Raw genomic sequence first — 26,264 nt, forward strand, 5'->3', positions numbered from 1 at the left:
TTAAAACCCAAAGAAGAATGAGCACGTAAACATTTCCGCTGTATCTGTCGCGATGGACTCAAACAAGGACGAAGCTGAGCGGTGTATTAAAATAGCGCTTAGTGCACTCAGCAATAACCAGTCGGACAAGGCGAGGAAGTTTTTGGAAAAGGCCCAGCGTTTATTTCCCACAGATCAGGCCCAAAGTACGTCGTCCACTCGCGTTAACATCGGTGTCTGATGACTATCGCTGAGGATCAGCTAACGTTAGCTTAGCACGTGCTACCTGCCGTTGATATTTGTAGTTTTGTATTACTCCATCAACATTCGACTTTTCTCGTCCAAACAGATTTATTGGAGTCCTTGGCACACAACGGAAAGCCGCCGGATGAGAATGGTGAGCCTGTGAACGGGGAAGGACCCAGCATGAGGCACCGAAGCTCCAGAGAAGACGGAGACGGGTCGACACCTGCAGCCGCAGAGTCGGCTAAACCTTACACCGCGGAGCAAGTGGAGGCTGTCAGAAAGTCAGTGCACGCCTCAGCTAAACTACTAAGCAATCATTTGACGTGACGAGTGGTCTCTGTCCAAAAAATCTCTGAGTGACAAGCCAGAGAATTGTCACATTAATGGGATTTTTTTTATCGCTGGTGATCATATGTGCTAGTTTTGCGTCGTTGCATAAATACCATTACGTCTATTGTTCGTGTGCTCTACTCTTGTCGACCTTGAAGTGATAAGATTGTTAAACTAAAAAATGAGATTGGTTCTCCAGCTAAATATGATGCATGAGGACTTTTTAATTAAACATAGTTGAGAGATTTAATCACTTGACAAAATCAATCCGAATGTTATAAGCAATTTTGCAAGACAGTGAAAATCTGCATATTCGAATGTTTAAATTTCTCCCCAAACTGCTTTCCAGCATAATCGAATACAATTATGTGAAGCATGTCTTATGAATATACTTGGAAAGGTCTTGAAATCTGGATTTGGACAACTGCATTGTTTCCTCTCAGGATAAAGGCTTGCAAAGATTACTACCAAATACTTGGTGTGGAGAAGTCGGCGTCGGAGGAGGACCTTAAAAAAGCTTATAGGAAGCTGGCGTTGAAATTCCACCCGGATAAAAACCATGCCCCTGGAGCTACGGAGGCTTTTAAAGGTGTGAATAAAGAAAATGTGAATTAGTTCTCCGTCACATGTAAGCGATCTTACCTTATGGAGCGGTTGTTTTTCAGCGATTGGGAATGCTTACGCGGTGCTGAGTAATGCTGAGAAGCGGAGGCAGTATGACCAGTATGGAGAAGAGAGATCCCATCCTACTAGACACAGACATCACCATGATTTTGAGGCGGATATTTCTCCAGAGGACCTGTTTAACATGTTCTTCGGTGGAGGCTTCCCAACAAGTGCGTGTCTGGATGTGAATCTGAGCACGAGTGGATTTTAGGAGATTTTAAGCATCATGTGATAAATATTTGATTGCACGCTGTCTTAATGCAAGGTTAACATATGGCATGTTTTGATCTTTTGTCCTTAATTCAACTCTTGTCATCCCATTTCCAAGTCTGGGTGTCTAACTTCATATAACAATGCTTTGTAATGGTCAAAATCAGCTCTGTTTGAATGCTTAATGCGTAAAGCATATCATTCCATTTGTATCGTTGTGGTTATGAAAAGCTTTGAAACAATTTTATGAAGTTTATGAGTTTAATATGCTCCCGTTATAGTCTTCCTTTGTTTTGTTTTTAGGCAATGTACACGTTTACAGAAATGGAAGAATGCACTTTGCACATCACAACAGACAGGAAAGACGAGAACAACAGAGGGATGTAAGTTCAGTTTAAGGCATTTTTTTTTCTTTTATAGTAGTGTTGTCTTATCAAGTACCTCTACAACCATTTTCTGTGCCAACTCGAGAATTATAATGTCATACATGTTACTCTTAGATTAAATATTGTAATTCACAAATATATTGACAATTATTTGTAAATATTTCTTAAAGAGAAATCATTTTACTGCTACGAGTATCAGAACATTTATTTTTATTATGCAGAAGCGTTATATGCTCACTGTATTGGTCTGTGTATACATTTTTGAGGTTCATTTTTGTCTTATTTAGTGACTACAAATACCATCTAAAGCTTGTATTCTCTCTGAACAGGGAGGGTTTGCTCTTTTAGTCCAGTTGCTGCCCATTTTAATCCTCATCATCGTCTCAGCTCTCAGCCAATTGATGGTGACGCCGTCTCCGTACAGCCTTAGCTATCGCCCGTGAGTTGCGCATGAGTCACGCGTACTGTTTTAGGTGCAATGTATTTGCGTAATTGTGTTATTTCTTGGTCACCAGGTCAGCCGGTCATGTTCACAAAAGGCATACGACACACCTGAAGGTGCCTTTTTACGTCGGGGAGCGTTTTCATGTTGAATATACGGGAAATAATCTAAAGAATGTGGAAAGAAGCGTGGAAGACGACTACATCTCTAATCTGAGGAATAACTGCTGGAAGGAGAAACAACAGAGTGAGTCAAGAATGTTTTTATTTTCCCCTTTGACTGATGTAGCAAGGAAGTGAAAAAAAGCACCTGACTTTGGAGCACAGTCAAGTGATTTTTGTTTGTACCAATGTCCAAATATTACGCTACGGTAACATGTCACGGGACTAAGACTAAGTTGGCATTTAACTGTTTGCTGTATGAGTCTGTGTCAATATTTGTATTAATTCTGAAATGTTGTTCATGTCATGTACTTCAAAGATGATGGTTGATGGAGTTTCAGGAACCACTAATTATGTTTGACCTGTTGTAGTTTTTTTAATGACCGACAATTGTTGTGTGAAAGGGTCTTGTATATGCAGTATAGACGGTATGGAACTTGTACAGGTTTCACTCTTGAGCTGTGGATGAATGTGGCACTGTCGTAAATGATTGGACTTGGTCGACTAATTCGATGAAACCTCATGCCATTTCTAAACCAAGAACGCCATCTAGTGGCCTTCGAAAATCCGGACACTGTTTCATCAACCCTGTTTCATGATACCTCGTCCACCCATCACGACTCATATGTCATAATACGACCCTGCCAAACTAACTGCTGTGTTTTGCTACTTTTCCATAAAATCTACGACTTCTATGTTGTTGTTTTTTTCCTGTTTTTACATGTCTTTTGTCACCAAGTCGCTGACTAATCATGTCTCTTGTCATTTCAGAGGAAGGTTTAATGTACCGTGCACGTTACTTTGGCGATTCAGAGTTGTACCAAAGGGCCCAGAGGATGGGGACGCCCAGCTGCTCCCGGTTATCAGAGATTCAGGTGCTACTAGACGGATAGGAGCCACTCGCACAACAACTGGTGAGCTGGCTTACATCCTCCACCACCATCAATTTAGTGCATGAACAGCCTTCGGTGCATGGGCTGAGTGACCACACGTATTCACATTTGATCAGTCATTTAACACACAAGTATTTAGCAAGGTTATTTTTGTCCCCCTGAGCGGAGGTGTTTTGCAAGCAGAGTCACACAGCTGAGGGTTCAGTGTCAGCTGGTCTGTCTCGGATGTCCTCCTCAGAGCTGCAACATTTCAGCAGATCAGACGCACCGCATGCTTTTTAGAGAAGTGATTTTTGTCATCACAGTTTAGCGTACAGTGGTTCTTTGTGTCCTAAAACATGCGATTTACAGTCGAATATAAACGCTAACTGAATTCCTCTTTCCTGTTTTAGGTTGTAGGTACTTGAATTAGATGCGACTGGTGAAATCTGAAGAATCTTTCCAGGACAAAGAGAAACAAAAAAATATGCCTTACACGGAGTGGGCAGCCGACCTCGTCAGGGAACCTCTCTGCCATCTTCCTGTAGAGCGGCTTCCTGCAGGACTGTGAGAAGCTTCTGCTGTCGTTTCCTTCTCACTCCGGAGTCCGCGCGGTGACAAAAGCAGAGTTAGCAGCTCTGATTTAGCTTTCCTATTGTTTTTCTCTCAAATCGTTCAGAGAAACCTCCTGGCCTTCTCCCAAACAGTCTGAGCCGTTCGGAAGGAGATTTTTTTTTTTATAGTTCTAACCACTGTAAATATCCATTGTTCTTTTAACAGTGAAGAGTTTATCATTTACTTTAATGTTATTATGTGGATTTGCTTGTAGCCTGTTGAAAGATGAAACTGATACTGATAAATCATTGCACACATAAACCATATTTATTAAATTAACATGCTAAAATTGTATGTTTCTTTTGAATTAAAATTTTGTCTGAGTGGCTTGTTGTTTTATTACACACTATACTCTGATTTGCGGTTCATGCTGTATAGCAGTGTATGTGTACCTGCAAGTAAACCACCGCTAGAGGCAGTACTGACCAAGGCTTACTGACCATAAATTCTATTTTTAATATTCACCAAAGAAATTGTTGAGGAAACATATTGAAATACATGCCCCCTAAATTGTGATTTCTGAGTGTAACGTGCACTGTTTATCTTCTATGGATATGAATCATGAGTTTAAACTGTTATTGAATGTATTTTAAGAATTTACAAAAAAGAATCTTGTAATTCATGAAAATTAAATCATAGGAAAATACCTCTAAATATAACCACATAATTACTATGATTACTATATTTTGTATGATAAGGATATTTTTTTTTCTCCCCGTACTTTTTAACTTGAAGATTTATACACTTGGTGGCTCCTCTCATATTTGATACGCATATTTTCACCACAAAATACTCTCACCGTCAGGTTGTAAAAAATAGACGTTTATATTTCCTCAGTTGTTTTGTAACAGTGCAAAGTAAACAGGTTTTGGTAGACAAATACATGAGTCACAGTTGAGTCACCTGTAAACATGTGACAAGCAAACATCAGTTCTCAATCCACAGTTCTATCAAAAGCCCACTGCCCTCCACATCCGTCCAGCAGCTGGGAGGGTCAGCAGCAGTCCTCTATGAGCAGCTCGGCCGAACTGTACAGTTTCCTCTTCATAGCTCTGAAGCTGGAGCTCAGAATCATCTGGTTCCGCTTGGACGACTGCACCGACTTGCCACCTCTGAAGAACCTCTGGACCTTTGGCCACAGTCCACTTGACTCCACTCTCAGCACCAGAGTCACGTTAAAAGTCGGGACCAGAGTTGGGTCCACTGTTATTTGTCCCACAGAGCACAAGGAGCTCTGGTCACCTTTGTCCACGCACAAGTTTATGACGGCTCCTCTGAGTCCACAGGGCTCGCTGACCGCCAGGTGAACCAACTCCTGGTGGATGCTGAGCAGCAGACAATCCGGGAGGATGATTCTGGAGCATCCCAGGGAGGGTGACGCGTCGATGAGGCTTTGTGTGATGGTGGAGAGCAACTCTGTGGCCAGACTCTCCTCCAGGGCATGAAAGAGAAAGGTGCAGTCTGTCTCCAAACAGGAACTGTCAGAACCTGTGAACAATAACAATCATGAGACACATGTGTACTTCACCAACTAACACCACACACGTCATCGCAACTCACCAGGCTCGGTGGCGCTACAGTCCAGCTCTGAGTTGCTTGACTGGCTGATCCTCTTCAGTTCAGTTAGTCTGTGCACCAAACTACCCCAAGACAGCCGCACAGAGCCCCGGTCCTCGGCTGGGGATGGAGGGAAGCTTCCATCCAGAGACTGGCTGCGCGTAAACGACATCGTTTCTCTGTTAAAAGAGCGCTGAAGTTTGACAGCCGAACCTTCCTCCTGCGTCAGACCTGCTGAATCGACATCCTGCAACAATGGAACAAAGTTTTTATACGCACACCAGGACGCCCCGCCCCTCTGGGTTTTATAGCCAATCACTTTCCAGCACACGTCCGCATCTCTGCCTGGAGACATTTGGTTCTTTTGGCGAGTCAAAGGTCAGCACCTCCGACCCTGGACTGAGATAACTTTAAGCATTTCTAACGCCTTTAACCATCGGGTTTCAAACGGAAAAATATAAGTACAAATAAAGAGTGATAGTTATGCGTGTCGAAACACGAAGATCAATTCCGGTCGGAGTTCTAACACTTGACGAAGTTCGCTCACGCAAGAAGAAAGTTTTGCTGTCACGTTTCGCACGTAGGCAGCTTTTTATTAGAGGTCAGGGATATTGGGGTGCTGACTGAGCGTCCAGGCGAGAGGAACTTCACCGTTTTTTGCTCTTCAAAAACAGTTACTCATCAAGTACCAATAAACTGTCGGTAGAGGAACCAGAAAATAGATGGATGAAGAAATGTGTGACCAACTGACCACCAGTAGAAGCTAACTTCTGCTAACTCCTGCAGAGCAGCCTAAACCCACCGCAATAAAAAAGTAAAAAAGAAGTGCAGCCATAAAGTCCAGCTCACCTCTGAACTCGTGTTTTCTTTCTGTACTTTGAAATGAGCACAAATAATGGTGAAAAATATTTGGCGAATATTGTTATTATCATAGACATAAATAGTCATTCAAGCCAGTTTGAAGAATAAATCATAACGTAATTTGAAATAAATAAAAGAAAAAATTTGAATTGAATAAGGATTTCATGAATGTAATTTCTTGTTTTGAATTGTTGAGCAAATTTATAATCACAAGCTTTCAAACATAGTTTGAGAAAGATGATTGAGTAAAATCTCAACAATCGCAGAGCATTTTTGTCAAAATAAATGGATATTCTAAATGGAAACGCAGAATTTAAAGAGTGCATGGTAATTCAGAAATTCATATGGATCACATAACTGTGTGAATTGCAAGCCAGCGCTTCCGTCAGTGGAAACGGAAGTGTGAGACATATTTAAGCAGGATTTTATTTTATTAAATGTCGTGCTTTTAAGCACTAGAACGCGCTGCAATAAATGCCTGACTTGACGCACGTACGCAGCGCCTACCCTCCCCCGCCACCCTAAAAAACCAGTTGTCCAGACAACGGCCCTTCAGGGATCTCCACCAAGAAACGACCCACGGCGTCACGTGCGCAGAGGATGCTTTCAAACCCTGAATATTGGGAACTCAACTCTGATACATGAATGTGGAGAAACACATTCTCTGCGTACTCTGCATCTTCTACTATTTACTTTTATTTTTTTAATGTCGTGGTTTCTGCATTTTTTTATGAAGTAATCTACTTTCGTGCCTCAAAATACAACATATAATTACTTAATATTTACTTACTTACTTTACTTACTGTATCATTATCGTGTCAACATAAGCACAACTTTAACTTTAAAAGCCTATTCTACTGACTACACTTGTTGCTTCTATTGATGTAATACTCCAAACTTCCACACGGTGTCCTCGCTAGTTAACCTTTAAAATGGCGTCCACTGTTAGTCACTACTGCACACGCGCATGTGTCGCAGAGCTGGTGAAAGCCACCTATGGCTTCCGTGTGTGGAGCTTGGTACCAGTGTCGACCCAGTGCTGAAAATGCGATGAGCGGACTGTGAGCATGAGACGACCGTGTTGCTTTGCATTGCGACAGCAAACTCAGAAGCAACCAACTGCTCCTGACCACTGCATAGTGGCACTCATGACTTCATTTAAAGGGGTTATTCTTGAGAGGGAAAACAAAAAAAAGTGTGGAAGAGGAAACCAAGCTTGACAGATTGGGTGTTTTACAATTCAAACAGAGTCGCTGGAGCTGGTCAGCCCTGGGGCCATTTGATCCCTCTCTAAAAAATCTAGCTGCAAACGGTTTGTTCACTGAAGACGTCTGAGGTCCAGAAGCTTGGTTCTGAATCCGCTTCCTCTGCTTCTCCTTGTTGATAAGTGAGTACTAGTAATTAATTTACTTAGAGGGAAGAGTCCCTGGGTTGTGGTTGCCATGCAAGTCACTATGACAACCACACGTTGCTGATTTTCTGAAGGATCAGGACGAAGCTACGGTGAAGAAATTGTTGTTATCATGACAAGCGAGACCCTATTCTCAAGTAAACATCATTCCGACTCCATGTTAAATACCAGCCTCTCCACCCTCTTTCATCTGACGCTTCACTCTGCCCTTCAGCGAAGACTGCAGAGTTTAGCTCCTGGAAATTCACCTGAAATTCAGAGCCGGAGGGGAGTCACACTTATTTTCTGATTTATTGCAGCAGGAAGCAGAAAGAGAGCCAGGCTCTCTGGGGATCTTGTGAGTTCTGCTGAGAATCACTCCACTCACCCCAAACATTAACTCTTCACACACCTTTTCATACACAAGACAGACATTGAACTTCCTTCCTTCTTCCTTCTTTCAGACCTTTCCATCCCTCCAATTCTATTCCGACCTCCCTTACTTCTGCTTTTGTTTAATCATTTTTGTATTCATCTCATTGTTGCTTCATCTTTGTATCATCCTCACCTAACCATTACCTTCCTTCTCTCCAGCTAGTGATGCTACTTAACTCAGAAGTCTTCCTCCCTCCCCCTCCCTGTTTCCATGGCAACTTCTGTAATTAACGTGCACGCAACAATGTCTTACGGGAGCGATCATGCACTTGCATCAACGATTGTTTACCAAACGGAGGTTGACTAAACTCTCAGTGAAGTGTTACCAAAACACATGAAATATGCTGCTCAACCTCGCCTCCAGGCTTCAGAGAGGAGTTCCATGTTCTCCTTGTGTGGTGTTCCACTTTTTCGCTCCAGACAATGAAACATGCGCCGTCAGATTCATAGGAGTGTTTTCTGTAACCCACTTTCTAAAAAAAAAACCACTTATTACAGCCGCAGTGAAAACAACACCTCCATGTTTTCTGTGAAACTGAGCCCTTTAATTTAGCTTCCTGTAATACAGCCGAGCACCGACGTCGCCAACAGGACACACACAGTCACACCGATCTAGTGTTGCTTTGCAGCACCTGACATCGAGCCTGATAATTTCTAATTGATTAGTTATCTTTAGCTCAAGACGCGGTGTTGCTAAGTAAAAGATACAGGAGGAGGAACATCATTCAATACAACCACAGAGAAAGGACGACATCATGAACATTATTTATAAGGCCTCTTACTTTTCATGACTGTCCCAGTGTGAGGTTATCTCTTATTTTAGCTGGCCATGCATTATTAAGTCATGATGCCAATGCTTTTGTTTCATCCAACTTAGGGCTGAAGCCCCCCCCCAGACCGCCTGTTTAACCACCGTGAATCATTCATGAATTCATTCATTCATTGTGCGTTGAAAAAAAAAGTCATTTTAATCAGGTTTGTAAAATATTTTCGGATGTTCAATGAGAAGGTGTAAGCTTCAGGTGTTGTTTTGGTTTGTCATAATAATCCCTTCTAGATAGGGTGAGAAGCTCTGTCATCTGGGAGAGACTCAACGTGGAGCTCACTGCACCAGGTGGCTCAGGAATCCTGTCAGGATGTCTCCGGCAGTGAGGTATTCCAGGTACAGTGGTACCTCGGTTCTTGACCACAATCCATTCCAGACGGCTGTTCGAGAAGCGATTTGTCCGAAATCTGAATCGATTTTTCCCATAACAATGAATGGAAAAAGAAATAATGTGTTCCAAGCCTTAAAATAGTCTTTTGTAGGAGTGAATGTAGAGTGTCTGCTGCAGGTGCGCTGTTCCTCTATGTGTGTGGCCGCTGCATGTGGGAGGGGTTGCAGAGTGAGTGACGTCTCTCCAGAAGTGAAGAGGTGCCCGGTGCGTGTCCAGCTCTGAATGTGCGCTTCTGTGCAGTTTGGCTGTGACAAAGTCATAAACCAAGTCACGCTCTGTCCCAGACTCGCCTCATCCCTGTCCCAGCTCCAGCCCACAACAGGACATCAAACCCTGGAGTGAGCGCTCCAGCCTCGGAGGTGTGGAGAGCGAGCACCTCCTCTGTGACACTCTACCACGGTCCAGTGTGGAGACAGGAAAGGTTTTACACCTCAATATGAAGAAAAAACAGTCAGTAAATGTAGCTAACGGGACACATCTGCATACAGAGGCTGCGTTATACACAATAACAAAGTGCGTCGTGGGTCAGCTGATCGGTCCGCGAACATTATGGTTTTTCTAGCTTTTTTCAAAGGTGTTCGAGTTGTGGATTTTCGTTTGAAATCCGAAACAAAGCCCAGACCTCTTAACTTCGCCTGCTGCCTCCTCGACACAGCTTCAGCATAACAGAAGAAAATGTTTCAGCGGACGCCTTAAGGTGGTCTGTCACTTTCTAAAGTGGTCAGAGGAGAGAAGAGCATTGGATATTTTGCAATTTGCAAAATAAAGAAGTGGGCACATGTTAACCGGGATCATAAATACAGTAAATACATGATCCACGTTCACTTTATTTTGCTGCCTACATCTGATCATTTTGTACACGTACTGACCCAGGCAGACCGAGAACCACGAGATAGCGCCTTCATTCAAAAGCTGGGTTCTTAGAGAATATAAGGAATCCAGCAATGTTAATCCAGGTCATTGTAAATATGTTGCGTGTAGTCCTCCAAAGTCACAGTTGCTAAAGTTAGCAAGAGGACAGGGCTCATTCAAAGCCAACACAAGCTAGACTCAGGCTTAATTGCAACACTTATCAAGGCTAGACATAATTGAGTAGAACGTTCTCCGACTTTCAACACTAACAAGTCATTTTTAATGAACGAGTACAAGCAGCCTTGAATTATTTCTGAATACAACCGACTTGACAGTTTTCATTTGTGTTGGTTGTCACTCTCATTATAGGATGCGACTCAGGTGTGAGGTCACGTGACAGTTGAAGATGAAGTATATATAAACTAAAACCCTATATATATATATATATATATATATATATATATATATATATATATATATATATATATATATATATATATATATATCAGATATCTAACTTGTAAAGGCAACTGCCAGTGACTGTAAACCAGTTCATATTCGGCAGGAGTCAAGGGTTTAGCCATTTACCTGGTTATGAATATTTTGCCTTCTTATTTCCAGACTGAAGCCACGTGGCGATTGCATTTAAACTCTACCTTTTCCTGGGGTCTTCAGGTTGTGCTGTTAAAATGAGAATTTGCATGACACCGCTGGAGCAAATGGCCATGAAACAGAGACGAATCAGTGGCTCAATTTGTCTGAATACTTGAAAGCAAAAGCAGTGGGTGCCTCTGAAGGACGTGTTTTCTACAAAGAAAAATGCAAGTACAAGCTCCACCAGTGTCTCCACATCATCTCTGAAGCAGGATGAATCAAATGAGCGGACAGATTTTAGATACAGAGTTCAATTCCTGCTTTTCCAGTGACCTCACATGGCGACTCTAATTCTGACGCAGCTTGTCATACAGGAAATGATTATCTACTCATAAATTTACTGTGTAAAACCCTCTCTGTGATATGTGTAAGATGATCCAGCCGATATCGGCCGATATCGGCTGATGTCTTCACGCACACTCTGATCAAGATAAAAATAAAGAGGGCATCAGTTAATCAAGTGCTTCCATTACTGGCTGTCACTCAGCGTGTGTCTCTCTGGGGACTGAAGCAGTGAAGGAGAGAGAGGAGCATTCTTCTTCTGCTGCTTTGCAATAATGCATCAACGGATATCTGCAGGGTATTGGAGCAAGACAGAAATCTTCTTTGTGTAGTCTCTTTATCAATCCAGAACCCCAGCGCTTAAGATCTATTTGTATTCACTGCAGCCACAAACTGCCTAAATCTGTGTCTTCATCGGAGAGAGGTTTATTTAACCCAGTGGTTGTGGACGTTTTCTCAGCAGGCAGTAAAGGATGGGAACCATCAGCTGTAATTACAGCATGAAGGGGGACAAGACTATTCGTTTTATTTTGGGTTGTAATAAATGAAAATTAAAACGAGAGTTAGACATCCATTAACATTCCTTCTGCAGAAAACAGATTTCACCTGGCTGCCTTTGCTTACCTCCGTCTTTGGCAGCATTCATCTGTCTGTTAGCAAAAATACTGAAAAACAGAATTCACTGAAATTTCCGGGAATTGCTGATAAGAGGACCAGGAATGGATGACGCAATTTTTCGAATGACCAACTGCATCCATAAAGCTTTTAGCCTTCTGTAGTTGTAAGTTGCTGCAGCACAAACTTCTCATGCTCATTGTGAGTGCAATTTCCGTATAGTTACTGCCCCCTGCTGTCCAGTTCAGCTCATAGTACCAATGATATTTCAAATCCTAAAAAAGGGACTGAATTATAGAAATGAGATAAATGTAAATTGAATAACAATGTAATTACATTTCAGTAATATTATAGATAGTATATGCAGCATATAACTTCTATCTATCTATGATACTATCATGATATATTTAGTTATAGGTAAGTCATATGAACAATCCTGTATTTGTATCCTGTATTTCAAGAACAGTGGCGGCCCAAGAACTTGGTTTTCCATGGGGAAATACCTGCATATACCTGCATAAAGACTGCACCACTCTGAAGAGATGGATCTCTGGTATGGTAGTGAATACTAGTGTTCTAGTACTATTCATCATTCTTGATCTCAAAACCGGTCTCAAGACCACTTTTTTAGGGTCTCTGTCTCAAATGCATTTTTACTGGTCTTGTCTTGCACTCGGACTAGACAGAGTCGGGATTTCTACTGAAGACTGGTCGAGACAGACAGAGAAACTGTTATAATTTGTTACGCATAATTGGTAAAAGAAGAATTCTGGCTTTTTGTTCTATTTTCTTGTGGTTTTGCTTTGGCATTTATCACTTTAGTGGATCAGTTTGTCTAGGTCCACTCTGTCTAGGACTTGTCTTGACCTCCAAATATCTTGGTCTTTTCTCCAGTTGCGATAATGCCTTGGTCTCGGTTGATGTGGTCTTGACTACGACACTAGTGAATACACAAACCTCGGACAGTGGGGCATCAGTTTCCGTCAGAGGACCTTTCTGGATGCACTTAATAGGTTGTTCACCATTCGTATTTCTCCAACACACCTGGCTCCCCAGACCATATTGTCCAGATGATCGAGCATGATCATTCTTCTCACACCATATGTCACAGAGGAAATGGCTGTATCAACGTGAGAAAAACCTATACATAACATAGCACTTTAACACTCGGCGAGGAGCTGTTTGTGGCAGATCATGTGTGTCATTGTCAACACAATAAACTCAGGGGTTGCATGTTATTTGGATGCATTCTGGCTTAGCGAGGTGTATGAGGAATGACGTGCACATGACGTATTTGGCACAACAAAGTGACAGGGACCAGGGACATGGTTTCTCATCATCTTCTCTTCCTCTGAATCACAGTGGACACAAAAAAGCATTTCAACAACCAAAAGAAAAATGGGGAATGAGAATAGTGGTTTGGATTTTGCCAACGTAATGATTTCATTGTCATTTTTCACAGGTTGAAAAATGGTTATAAAATGACAGCAGTGATGTGTAATTCTGTTCTATGGCGCTACTAATACCACGCTGATGCTCGGGTGAATCAGCATGTGAACATGCTCGGGTCGGTTGGTCGAGGACTGGTGGGCAATAAAAAGAGGATTACCGTTCATTTCAGAGACCTTCGCTGTGAAGACAAAGAGGAAATTGTTAGCAAAGTTGTCCTGATGCTTTTGCTGAATCTAGGTCAGCAGACAGAAACACAAAGTTACAAGGAATAAAATATCAATTTGTCAGGAAACGCAAAATGGACTCAACTAAACTCCTCGTACAAGACTAGCTGTAACAGTAAAAGATAATTATCAGTAAAACTCTGTAGATGATCTTTTCATGACGTTTTTAATGATGTTTTCAGGATGACATTTGAGTATGCTAAAGTGCAATTATTTAAATACCATCCGTCTGCACCAAACCCTCACCTTATTTCTCATCTACCTATCTGTCTGCTGGCTGACATTTTCACAGCAAGATTAACAGCATGGATGGAGCAGTGTAGGAATCACAGATGCAACAAGAGGGGACTCATTCGGTGGCTTTCATTTGAATGTCTTTAGCTAACAGCTAATCAATCTTTCATCCACATTTTTCTACAAGAATAAGATGTGTTTGATTTCCTTACGAACTTAAGGATGTGCTATTGTTACGCTACAAAATGTATCATATAAAAACCAGTGTTTTAAAAAGATCTATTTTAATGAGGAATGAAGTGAACTTTGTTGTCTTCAGAAGATCAGTTACTTAAGCAATAATGTGTACAAAATTTGCCACAAAAAAGGATACAACTACATTTATATAGTTAGGGCTGTCAGTAGAATTCAATTTTTATCTTGTTTAATCAGAATCAGAATCAGAAAAACTTTATTGATCCCAAGGGAAATTGTGTTTGTAACATGCTCTGTACACAACATATCACAATAAATTAAAAAGAAGTAATATTATAAAGTGCAAAAAAAGTAATACAAAAGATCTTAGAAAAACAATGTGTAACAAATGCAGTTCATGAACAGAAAATGTGCCAAAAAAAACCTTCATTGTATTTTTTTCAGGGACGAATTGTATGTTTTTATTGCCACAGGAAGAGGGGACTTCCTGTGGCGCTCAGTCTTTGAGTTGGGCAGCCTCAGTCTGTTGGTCCATGTGCTTCTGTATTGGACCAGGAGCCAATGGAGGGGGTGGGTGATGTTGTCCAGGATGCTCCTTAGTTTCAGGAGCATCCTTCTCTCCATAACCGTCTCCAAGGAGTCCAGGTTCACCCCACCACATCACTAGCCGAGTCTGTTGAGTCTGTTAGCGTCCGCCAGCGTAACTGCACTAAAGCAGCGTTAACCTGCAATTAATAGCAAGTTAAACGTTTGCGTTGAGAAAATCTTTCTTTGTGTTACATTTAGAGGAAATTGAAAAGCGATTCATTCTGGATTAATCGCAAATTCCTCTGATGGCTCATACTGCTGCACGATTCAATGACATTAAAACTTCAAACGTATTGACAGCTCTATTTTTGTTTTTTTTCACAGATTTCAACAGAATTAAAGGGAAAGATGTGTGCTTCTTGTCTTGTCTTCTAACTTGAGATGGAAAAACGTACATGGATTCAATAAGCATGATCGCAAATAAACATTTGCGATAACCGACTGTTTGCAAATGAGACGAAATATTATTAATAATAAATAATGTTTTAGGACAGTGTGATGGACAATAGCCAACACAGGGACAAGACACAATAAGGAATAAGAACACTGTATAATAGTCAAAGATGACTAAATATCTAGGGGCGGCCCTGCTGAGTAAATACATACAGAAGTTATCCCAGATTTTAGCATTCAGAAATACAGTGTGTTGTCATGTTCAATGAGGTGGAGGCCCAGTAAACTAGGGTTGGGAGTTCAGTGGGAGCAACTCTCCCATAAAAATGTAGATTCGTCTTTCAAGTATTTATAGAGCCATGCAATGGTGTCACACAGTGGCAGGATTCACCACAAGCCCTTCTTGAATCTGTCCCTCTCAGCCTCCTCCTCCTCCTCGCTCCTTCTCCTCCTCCTCCTCCTCCCAGCAGCAGAAGGAGCATCCAGCGGGCTCATCAGTCGGCAGTTCCACTCCTGCTCCAGCATCCTCCTCCTCCGCTTGTTGTTATTCTCGCTCCGCAAACACGCTCGGGACCACCGCGGATATGCTGTGCCTTCTCGTCCCGCCGCTGCTGCTGCTGCTGCTGGCGGCTCCATCCCTCCAGGGCGACGTGAAGAGCGTGAAAGAGGCGGAAAAAACGGGGAATTTCATGGAGGACGAGCAGTGGCTGTCCACCATTTCACAGTACACCCGCAAGATGAAGCACTGGAACCGCTTCAGAGACGTGAGTCCACTGCTGCCGTGCTCCGGTACTCCGTTAGCAACACGCGCAATATATCACTTTCTGAGCTTGAAGCTCGTCTCTTATAGTCTTCTTCGGGTCAAAACTAATCTAAACCTCAGTTTGCAGACTTCATTTTAATGTCACGGACTACAAATTATGGCAGCAGTCAGGTGTGTTTACTATATAAGCTAATGCAAGCCAGTCAATTGAGGAGCTGGATTTTATTTTGAACAAAATGGACGTTAAAAAGCCCGTCAATCTTTTCAGATCTCCGTGTGGAGATTATACCTGTGCTCATGTGAGTTTCCACTGTGCACTCTGCTTTCCTCCCACAGTCCCAAAATACTCCGATTATTGATCTAAATCACCTCAGCAGTGTGTATGTGAGTGGACGTTCATCTGTCCTGGGTCTCCAAGGCTCTCGCCGTTCAGAATTATTATTGTTTTGCTGCAGCTTTAGTCCAGAGATTCTCCCTGTTTTTTGTATTAAACCAGCTGGCATGTCTTCTGAGACTTGATCGGGGTCAAAACCAAAAGGTACAGTTTAAAACTCCCACCACATGTAAATGTAGTTGCCTGAACCTTTAATCTGGAATACAAATTTGATTTAAATGTTAAGACTATTGTCTGGTGAGAGTGTTTTTTATGGATGAGCTTGGCTATACAGAAGTATATCAAGGGCCACATTTGGCCCCCTAGCCTTGATGTTGACATAGTATTCTTTTGCATCTCTTTTTCAGTGCCCTACAAGGCAGTGCAGGCATGGCTCAGGCCATATATTAATACACTGATAGTTCAATTTCCTCTCCTTGATCAGTATCAGACTTGGATCAGATGTCCAATTATTAAAGTCTGTATCAAGCATTTGCAGTAAATACATGTGTTTTTCCCAGTTATTTTCATGTCAAGCGGCTCATAAATAATTCCTTAGGTTTTTTTTATTAGCTATGATCGAGAAGTCCCTCAGATGTTTTTTTTTCCTTTTAACTAGCGTTTTATTTATTCCAGTTATTTAGGTTATCCCGTTTACTGCAGTGCAAATATAGCTGTACGGGTAAAATGCTCACAAAATAATCTTTGTGGATGGATGTGTGGCTGGTTATCCCCATAGTGATCAATGCACTGAAGGCGTCCTTGTCCGTCTCCCCGGCTCTGATAAAGGGCATCTAAGGATGAGTCCCAGAAGATCTGATAAACAAGAGAGTTAAGCAACTGAGGCAAAGGGGTGGAGATTGATTGATGTGCATATTCAGCTGCTGTACACACCGAGCTGGACTGCAGGGATTGATTAGCGCCTGCAGGTTATGCTTGGTGATGTATTACCGCGTCTGCGAATGTACGGATGGACATTTAGCCGGCAGCCCTGTGAAATGATTACTAATGATCCCAGCAGGATTTGGACAATCGTATGGCTGGATTATGTTTCAAACAGATCCTGTTCATTTCATTTTAATTGATTCAGGTTGGTTACAGCAGCATGTGATCGCTATCATTATGGGATTTGAAATGCGAGGCTGCAGCTGAACAATTATATATGCGAACAATAAGCGATGGAAGCTTGTATGCTGCAGCATTCCTTTTGGGGTTAAGATGTACGTCTTAAATCAGAGCATCATGGAAGTCCCTGGAGAAAATGTGAAGAGAGGAAGCAACCCTTGAGGGGACGGATTAGTTTGACTGTGATTACACATACTCTGTCCTCTTGAACTCTTCTTCAGTACAGTAATGAAATTGTAGGAATGAAAGGATTAAATATTTTTTAGGATTATAACAAAATTACATAAATGCATCTATCTATCTATCTATCTATCTATCTATCTATCTATCTATCTATCTATCTATCTATCTATCTATCTATCTATCTATCTATCTATCTATCTATCTATCTATCTATCTATCTATCTATCCTTCTATCTATCTATCTATCTATTTACACAGATTTCGATCTGTTGTGATGGTGACGTACGAGTCCTTTCAGAATAATTGTTATGTGAGTCATGATGTCAACATTACCAGAACATCTCCACTGGTATACACTTATAGCTCATGTGGGTCACATTATTGAACCCTTTAGGTGCCGTTGTCGCAAAAAATGCCACAGGCAACGTTGCAGCTTTCAGATAAGCTGCAAATACGAAGCCTGATTTACAAGCAGATGGTGGATGAATGTGACTTCAGTATGAGCCACATTCGTGGGCTTGAAGATATCAAAAGTTTTGGAGTTTGAAAACCGCCCCCAGTAGTGGAGATGAGGATGGTTGTGGTTACGCTAGACGAGAGAAAACAAGAGAGCAAGTTTGACTGAGTCAGATTCAGTGACCGCTGTGACAATCCATCATACTGGAACCATGGTCAAAGCAGTGTGATGAAGGTAGTGGGGAAAAAATGCAAGAAACGTCCGACTTACGACCGGGATCGGTTCCGACCAACCGGTCGTAAGTCAGATTGGATGTAAGTCGATGTTGTCATCATCAATGTAATAGTTGTTTAATACACTGTGGCTAGTGCCTGTTGACATCATAATATACAAATTAGACTGGTGAATTGACTCCCATCCCAAACTTTGGGTCACACTTAAGATTCATGCCATTTCAAGCCTTTCTAAAATATGGATGTCAAAGTTGAATATTTCATTGAGAAAAGGTAAATAAACACATTACTTGTCATGTTATGGTCATCCAAAGAAGAGTTGTGTTCCTCTGTTGTGCATGACGCCTTGCCATCGTAACCAAATGCACTCTTCTTCACTCTCCAAAGTGCCTGAGAGACTTGGTAATCACTTCCTGTTTGTTCCCAGTCGCCCTGTTGTAATTGCTTTTCTGCCTGGGACCAGCTCATCCTGGTCACACAGTTCCATACACTAGACCTTGCTGATTTCAGAAGTTTCCTTGCTGCATATATCTCATCCACTACCGGGTGATTGCCTTGTTTTCTATAAAATGTAGAAAGGAAAATCAATTTCATGTCCATAATATAAAGTGGACCTGCCATTCTTTCTTCTTGCCGTCGTTGACTAGCAGGGTGAATATGTAAAGTGTCATCGCAAATTAGTAATAGAGCTGGAGTATGCAAGAGTACAGGTCACAGTGGCTGAGGAACGAACAAACACAGCTCCACTATGTCTCATGATTATTTTTATGATTCTCCGGAGCAGTTGTCTTTGCGTGCGCATTTATGTTTACGCTAAAGGCCTGTGAGTGGCGGTGTCTTTGCCGCGGATGACGCCGATGACAGACGAAACATCAGAGGAGAAAACCAGTGAGCCTCCCAGGGGACTTGCAGATGGGAACCACTTTGATTTCAGCCTGCTGCCGTAGCAACAGCGGGCTCCGTTGTGGTGCTGAAATGGAGCAAGTATCTCTGGGAGTTTGATGACTCTATCCTCTCAGCAGTCTTGCTCCGGGCAAAAGGAAACGTCCTCCATTGAAATCTCCTTTCATCTTAATTGGAAGCCAATCCATATTTCGTTATTATTCCCAAGGAAATCATATATAATCCAGTTGATATTGATGATGGTTGGAACACAGTCTGGATTGAGAAATTAATCACAGGGAATAATGTAGACGATGCAGAGAACACTTTCACTGATGTTATCGACGTTCAGATTATACAAATTGATGTTGACTAGCTGAGTCCTGTGAGAGCAGAACGCTGAATATTAAACCAACAACTGAAAGCGATAATCAAAGCTGCTCAACATGAAAGAAGAGCTCCACCATTCTTCTTGTTTCCTGCACAAACACCCAGTCGCACAATACGCACAATACACAGGCTGCAGATGGAATACTGTAAATATTTAATATGTATTCCTTTACAAAATGTAAAAGCGGATTCAGGATAGGAGGCTTTTTTGCCTTCAATAAAAATAGCTCCCGCACTTCAATTCAATCTATTTTACAGGAGGAAAAGAGGATTAGATCGGGCAGTTACAGTCAACAAATAATAAAGTGGGATATGTTCAATCCTTTAATCTGACAGGTGCACTCCACATTTCATTCTGCTAATGCAAATCCATAAAAAGCTGAGGAACAAGGGGAACTTGTTAAAATAGAAATGTGATGGGTGGATTTTCAGTTTCCTCTGGAACAAATTCCGAATTCAGAGCAGGTAAGTCTGACAATCCAATTACCAGTGAGTAAAACGTCATAGGAGGGATGCTCAGGACGTCTGCTTTGTAAGCTTCTTAGAATATCGATCCAACAACGTCCATGGAATGCGGTAAGGCATGAAAAATTGAGAAACAGACACTGTAGTTACCTCCCAGTGTAGGTTGTTATGGCAACTGTAACCCATGGTTTATCTGCAATCTCTTTGTGAAATGTTATGTATATACAATTATCATACTGGATTCCCAGACCTAGGCAAACTGTAATTATGCGGCCTGCACTAAAAACCTTCACATGTCTGACAACTGCCTGACAACTTTAAACACATTTGGACGTGTATGAGAATTTAGATTCTTTCAGGAGTTTAAATGCCACCGCAACATATGGTGAATTGTGAAAGTGTGCATTGATACTTATCAGTTGAAACCAGGACAAAGACACGATATGGCTCATCCTCCATGTTAGTAGCTCTTTGTAGTCCTGTCATTTAAAGTGTGTTGAGTGTTTGTCAATAAGGTGGCCATTTTGCATACTTCAACAGAGGTTTCGCAATGATGTTTTTTAAACTGTGACGGCGGTTTAAAAAAAAAAAACAACAACACGGAACGGAACGCTGCCCATCAAGAAGTGATAGAGAAACAAGGAAAGAGATGGGAAAGTTTTGACTTTTACTGATTTGGCGACAATAAAAATGCTAGTTTTTAGTCATGAAAAGTAAATTTCTCTCCAGTCAGCACTGGTTCATCTGTTCATGTCCACCTCCATGATATGTGTTATCTGCTGACGTGAGATTTCATCTTTAATAAGAGACCATTTTTCTGAAGGCATAGCGGTGTGCCAGGATCTTTGTAGCAGAAACCAGTTATCACTTTCAATTGATGAACATTTCAAACTTTATCATGACGTGAAGCTATTTTATTAATATATTGTTATTGATATTCGATAACTGCAGAAGGTGAATTAGACAATCTGTCCCTGTTTAGTAAAATGTATATAAAATTAGGCTCAATCAAACTACAATTTTTCATGGGATTTGCATGTTTTGTATTTTTTTCTCTATCAAATTGAGGGTTTTTTTTCTTTTGTGTCAATGTCCCCTGTGCATCGGTCACTGTATAGAATATAGGAATTCTAATTCCCCACCGCTGACTTTTGTGTTAATAGTATTTAAATTCATATGGTTATGTACAGGTGATTTTGCAAATCAAATTTTAATTTGTCTTTACTGGTAAAGGCGACTATTACTATATTTGTACTGCCCTTGTCTCACAAAACATCATCTCTGTCTTTACCATGACAACTATGCACATTCTCCTCCCACACACAAGAAAGTCAGAGAAGACAACTATTGCTACTTTCTCTTCTTGTCCTGTCGCCGCGCAAAATAGCTTTATCGGGATAGGCAGCAGACCGAAGAATAATGGCGTCTGTAAGAGTGGAGCCAGACTCCATTAAAAACCATCAAGACAAGGAGTTAATTATTGTCAAAAGCTCGGCCTGGCAATCTTGCCAGAGTCGCTCAACACGTCAGTGTCGTATGCAGGAGATGCTGTTGACGTGCTAATGCTGTGAACAGTGAAAGAAGCTTGTCAGACATCCATTAGCCTCGCTAGAAACCTTTAGAGTGTCATTATCTCAGAGACTCCACTCTTTGTTTTCTGTTGACTACTGATCCACTGAAATCTGGACAGTATCTGTATTTTACAGACACTGGAGCAGCATAGGATGCCAGCTTGTCGTAGTAGAGAACTGAAATAGAGCCTTGAGGAACGATTGTTACTGAAGGAGCCTGTAAAAATAGAAGCATCAACGTGTTCGCCGAACAAAATCGTTTGAGACTCAAAATCATTGGTTGGCTCTTCTTGTCGTGGTGGAAAACGATCGATTTTCCTGTGTGGTGTCAGCCACTTATGCTTTTGATTTCTGCGTTCAAATCCACATGTGAGGGATGTTGTTGTTTTGAAGAGCATTCTCATGTGAGTTGTCGACTATTTTTCTCCCCCTGCGGTGCTCTCCGAGGCGCACTTTATTTATAGACGGCTGGAAAAAAAGACAAGTGTGGCTTTGAGGACCTTGTTAGATTTATGTTGCTCAGGTAGTCTGGTATTCATTCAAATTGAAAAAGCATTTTTTTGTGCGTTGGCGTCAAACTCAGCAGGAAGTCGTGATATCAGTCGACTGTGAAAGCACTTTTAATGAGCGCTTACATGAATTTTATTGTCAGAAAATCTCACACCAATGTTGGTTACATCACAGAAAACTTCCATTCAGCATGATAGATATCTGAAGTGCAAAAAGAAAGAAAGGTTCAAATTTTGTCCATATGGAATTGATTTTTTTTCATTCAGTCAATCTTAACGGTTATTTGTATTGTTACTAGGGGTAAAAGAAAATATGGATATAGGATACTTAACTGCGCATTTTTTTGCTGAAATATCGTAATACTTGATTGTGTGATATTGTCTTGATACTTTATGTCGGCTAGATTAATATTTAATACATAGTTATGCTGTTTATGTTTAATAAAGTTTACTTTTTGTACACTGGAGTTATTTTGTAGATTAAGAGAGCGATTCATTCCTGGAGTGCGAAATTTAACTGAAAGTCTAACTGGACTGACTTCATGCACATCATTTTGACAAAATAGTTTCATCATTTCAATCTATTGTTGAACTTGTGTCAGCACTCCTACATTGGGATACGCGTTGTATCATATGATACCTGCCGATGCACATCCCTAACTGTTACCTATATTTTTATAGTGGCGGTTAAGGGATTTCAACTTACAAAAGTGCTACTATCCTCCACTGGATAACTGCGAGTATTCTCCCTAAACAAGTATGGCGTCCACCAGGGATGGGCAATAATTTATCGTTCACGATATACCACCAAACACAATCTCCACGATGACAATTCTGCATCTCACGATAAATTTGATAAGCATATCACACACTCGCTGCATTGCACTTGCCCACGTGAACATGACGAGACTGTGATGGCGCGCTGTGCTCTCCAGCTACGCTGTGTTTGACACCTGTGTGTGTGTGGTGGATTTTGGTTCACGATTGTAGTTTTTGACTTATTTTTAATAAAGGGAATCTTTGATAATGACATCGGTCGACTCTGAGCCTCTGGATGTGTGTCTATTTTATTAGATGGAGTGGTCCTCATAGGTTCTCTGACACGGTCGTCTGCCTTGGTTCATATTAAGACATGCAGGTGTCATGCTGCGCTGGTGCCTCAGTGAAACACCCTGGTGATAATAGTTGGATATTGGATGGAGCTCCGCTCTGGTATTGGCGGCGGCGTCCTCTTCCGATTACGGTTCACTGATCGCGGACACACTCTCACAGGCAGCGCTAATATTACGACTCGGCATCAGTTAGGGACCATCAACAAATACTAAAGCGTTTCTTATATTTTTTCCTGACACCTCTTTAGCTAATAGCCTGCTCTGCATTGTATTAACACCCACGGAAAAAGACAAGGCTGCCATCACGAATCATTGACTCTAAAAACCATTAAAGTGACTAATTTAGTAGTCATTTAGCGGCGTCCCTACTGTGTACTTGGAGATAAAGATGAGGCGAATTATATAGATCATATCACAAAAAAACCCTTGTAACACTAAACAATGAAATATATTTCCATGTGGTTTGTCTGTGGTAGAACGCTGGCCGTCTTCATAATCCGGTCGAAGGAAGATTGACAAACGTAGCTCTGTGTAATGCACTTTGAATTGTATTAATATAAAGTTAGCAGAAGTACGTCTCACTTTGTGTGATCCACGTCAATGCAACACATTTTGTTATTCCTCACCTCAGACGGAGAGAAGGCGTGGTGGAACTTCACCTGGGAGACGTGCCTGTCTGCGTTCACTCACATAGAAACGAGCAGTCTTGCATCTCAGTCCCTGCAGCTCTTGTCTGGTTGCAGATAAGAGAACAGTGGTGGGTTTTGTTTCCAACAATTGGAGCTGTGTGGCTTTGAAACCTCTTCAAGTCTTTATGAGAATCTCCAAATGTGAGGAACGGCAGTCGAACCAAAACCTCAGGGTAGACTTCTGCTTTCAGGATTTACGTTTATATTTCAGACTATTTCAAATTCTCTATCATGCTTCTGTGTGATCTTGCAGTATTTCTTTGTAGAACAAGAAAAAATGTAGATGCATTGATGCATCTCCTGTACTTGTACTTGCTTCTGTCTGGAGCTGATTCTCTTCCTTTCCCGGTCTCTGAGGAGTCCCTTATCTTTGAGGGGTTCTCCACTTGCTTGGGGGGGCTTTAGCAGGTTGACAGCCATGATTTGGAAGAGGATGAGAGGAGAACTTCAGCTGCAGGAGTGTTTGGGATTGCAGCCCACTCTCATAGCCTTGAAGAGAAATATTGACTGCAAACAAGAGCTTCAATGTCCGGCAGAAGTGTGGGGGCTTAAACTTCAAAACATGGAACGGTCACTGATCATTTAATACGTGTGCTGTTGTTGTGCAGCAACTTCACTCATCCAATGGAGGATAATCAAAGCAACAACAGGGTGAATGAGGTAGAAAAAAGAACGTAAAGAATTAAAACTCTTTTTACAGAAAAGGCATCAAGCTATGAAGTGAAACATAAAAAAGAAAGTGGTTGCTTTGAAACAGGCTTTCTTCGTGTTAGTCCACTGTGGCAGCTGCTGAAGGAAAAGTCATGAGGAATCACGTTTGTCTGACGTATAGGCAGCGCACCTGACATGCCACCAGGACTGATATTGCCAGTGAAAGGTCAGGCATTGTCGGCAGCTCAGAACCCAGTGTGAGCGTTGTCTCCTGTTAGAGATGCTGCTGTCAGGATGACCCTCCAGGATAACACACAGCTCACCCGACAGTTGACATTTGCCCGCAGACAGCTGCCAGTCAGTAGGACATCCTGAGAGATCCACACGAGCCATTTCAGCCCTGTCTATCCCTATATGGGTGCGATTTTGGAGGAGACAGACCTCCCGGGTGGCGATTATGTGAGCGGTAGTGATGCGTCCATCAGGGTTTCTTGAGCTAGACAGGTTCATGCTGTTAAACAAGAGCCCATCCCTCTGATGTTATCAGATCTTGCGTTATCAACCTCTGATCTCTTCGTCTTTTCATCCCAACTTCAGCCTGTGAGTCATATTTTCAAGTGATGTAAGTCCTTTGCTGCGTGCCAAGCCTGTCAGCGTGCGGAGCATTCGATGCCCTCCTTTATTGTACACTCAGGAGAATTTATTTCCCCGCACAAATACATTTTCCACGTTGTTTTTTTTCATTTACAAAGTCATCGATTTCCAGTCTTGTCAGTGCAGCTGGATGTTTTTCTCATAGGACCTGGCACCAACACTAAAACAGGAAACGCTGATGAATAATTCAGCAGCTAAGCATCGATAGAGGAGACATTGGAGGCGTCAGATTGATGACCAGGTTGTAAACTCTTGAGACTCCATCGCGCCCAACGAGGTTACATGTCATCACGGACAATCATCAGAGAAGCAGGAGGAGAATTTATAGTGTTGCAGAAGTGAGTTTATATGAAGTGCTGGAAAATCCTGCAGGGGGTGATGATTTTCATCCTTGTGACTCTGACGGTCAATGACGAAGGTTCCAGCACTGATAAGGGTGGCGTTGCGTCAGGATTGGTCCCCTGTGGATGTGCAGGGCCCCGTAGAGCGGTGCATGTTTACAGTGATGAGTAAGTCATCTCCAGAGGTGGGGTGGGGGGAGACGCTCGTAAACTGACTGATATTGCTGCTGCAGAAATTACAACAAAATATAATTTATAAATACATGTTTTGTACCGTAAAATATAAATAAAACATTCCCATCTTTTCTTCTGTTATTGTGCTTAATGTGACACGCAGAAACTTGAAAAATGTAATTGTGTTTTTCTTTATAATTTGATTTATTCTTTCATTTATACCCACCTATGTTGCTCGAGGTGTTTTGTGTTGGTTATCTTTCTGCTGCTTTACTATACGTTTGAAAATGCTCACATTAGTAAAATGTACAGGAGACCCAAGTCTTTATTTGCCATTATTGTAGGATGTAAATATGAACTTCATATTCTGATTGTATTTTTCCTGTCTTTGAAATGTATTTCTCCTGCATGACGCCTTTCCTCGTCTTCGCTAATACCAACTCTTTTCTCTTCCTAATGCTGTCATTGCTCCAGGAGGTCGAGGTCAGTTCAATAACTTTTCCTTCCATTTCAATTTCTTCAATGCAACAACTTTTTTTTTTTTCATCAGTTTTAAGCGAGCACATCACCACCAGTGCAATATGTCTCACATACTGTCCTTGTTTAAAGATTTGTTTGGCTCATTTTCACACAGATCTGCAGCCATCTGTCTCCCTCTTGGCTAATCATCGCTGCGCAAAGCTAACGCACACATGATAATCAGTGTGAGGCGATAACGTAAACCACTTCATGTACTCTCCGTTAAGATGACAGAGTGCGAACAGTAACTGTGTTTGCTGGAGCCTGCAGCGTCGATCCTGCAGATTCTCATCTGCTGCTGTCGCTAATTGAAGTGT

General features: G+C 41.7%; 3 protein-coding genes across 3 annotated transcripts in view; 2 read left to right on the plus strand and 1 right to left on the minus strand.

Moving 5' to 3' along the window:
- The first annotated feature begins 8 nt into the window (after positions 1 to 8).
- Positions 9 to 4,231, plus strand: dnajb12a (DnaJ heat shock protein family (Hsp40) member B12a). The gene is made up of 9 exons (XM_053875944.1): positions 9 to 185; positions 329 to 506; positions 999 to 1,144; positions 1,221 to 1,391; positions 1,735 to 1,814; positions 2,147 to 2,256; positions 2,333 to 2,505; positions 3,192 to 3,334; positions 3,706 to 4,231. Exons 1-8 carry the CDS (start codon positions 53 to 55, stop codon positions 3,311 to 3,313), a joined length of 1,113 nt encoding a protein of 370 aa, XP_053731919.1. The 5' UTR covers positions 9 to 52; the 3' UTR covers positions 3,314 to 3,334; positions 3,706 to 4,231.
- Positions 4,232 to 4,744: 513 nt separating this feature from the next.
- Positions 4,745 to 5,671, minus strand: LOC128765303 (DNA damage-inducible transcript 4 protein-like). The gene is made up of 2 exons (XM_053875945.1): positions 5,468 to 5,671; positions 4,745 to 5,395 (listed from the first exon to the last, which is right to left on the minus strand). The coding sequence occupies exons 1-2, from the start codon at positions 5,634 to 5,636 to the stop codon at positions 4,902 to 4,904; spliced, it is 663 nt and encodes a 220-aa protein (XP_053731920.1). The 5' UTR covers positions 5,637 to 5,671; the 3' UTR covers positions 4,745 to 4,901.
- A 9,660-nt stretch (positions 5,672 to 15,331) lies between these two features.
- The window catches only part of spock2 (SPARC (osteonectin), cwcv and kazal like domains proteoglycan 2), a 28,753-nt gene continuing 17,820 nt past the window's right edge, over positions 15,332 to 26,264 (plus strand). Inside the window, exon 1 of the mRNA XM_053875633.1 lies at positions 15,332 to 15,620. Coding sequence (XP_053731608.1) covers positions 15,441 to 15,620 — 180 coding nt within the window. The 5' untranslated portion in view covers positions 15,332 to 15,440. The remainder of the gene's footprint in view (positions 15,621 to 26,264) is intronic.

Source organism: Synchiropus splendidus, chromosome 9 (genome assembly GCF_027744825.2).
Source record: "Synchiropus splendidus isolate RoL2022-P1 chromosome 9, RoL_Sspl_1.0, whole genome shotgun sequence".
Lineage (NCBI taxonomy): Eukaryota > Metazoa > Chordata > Actinopteri > Syngnathiformes > Callionymidae > Synchiropus > Synchiropus splendidus.

Coding starts and splice junctions, on each gene's coding strand:
- LOC128765303 (XM_053875945.1), bottom strand. CDS start 5,636: ATGTCGTTTACGCGCAGCCAGTCTCTGGATGGAAGCTTCCCTCCATCC. Junction 5,396..5,467: donor CTGTAGCGCCACCGAGCCTG/GTGAGTTGCGAT, acceptor TATTGTTCACAG/GTTCTGACAGTTCCTGTTTG.
- dnajb12a (XM_053875944.1), top strand. CDS start 53: ATGGACTCAAACAAGGACGAAGCTGAGCGGTGTATTAAAATAGCGCTT. Junction 186..328: donor TCCCACAGATCAGGCCCAAA/GTACGTCGTCCA, acceptor TCGTCCAAACAG/ATTTATTGGAGTCCTTGGCA. Junction 1,145..1,220: donor AGCTACGGAGGCTTTTAAAG/GTGTGAATAAAG, acceptor GTTGTTTTTCAG/CGATTGGGAATGCTTACGCG.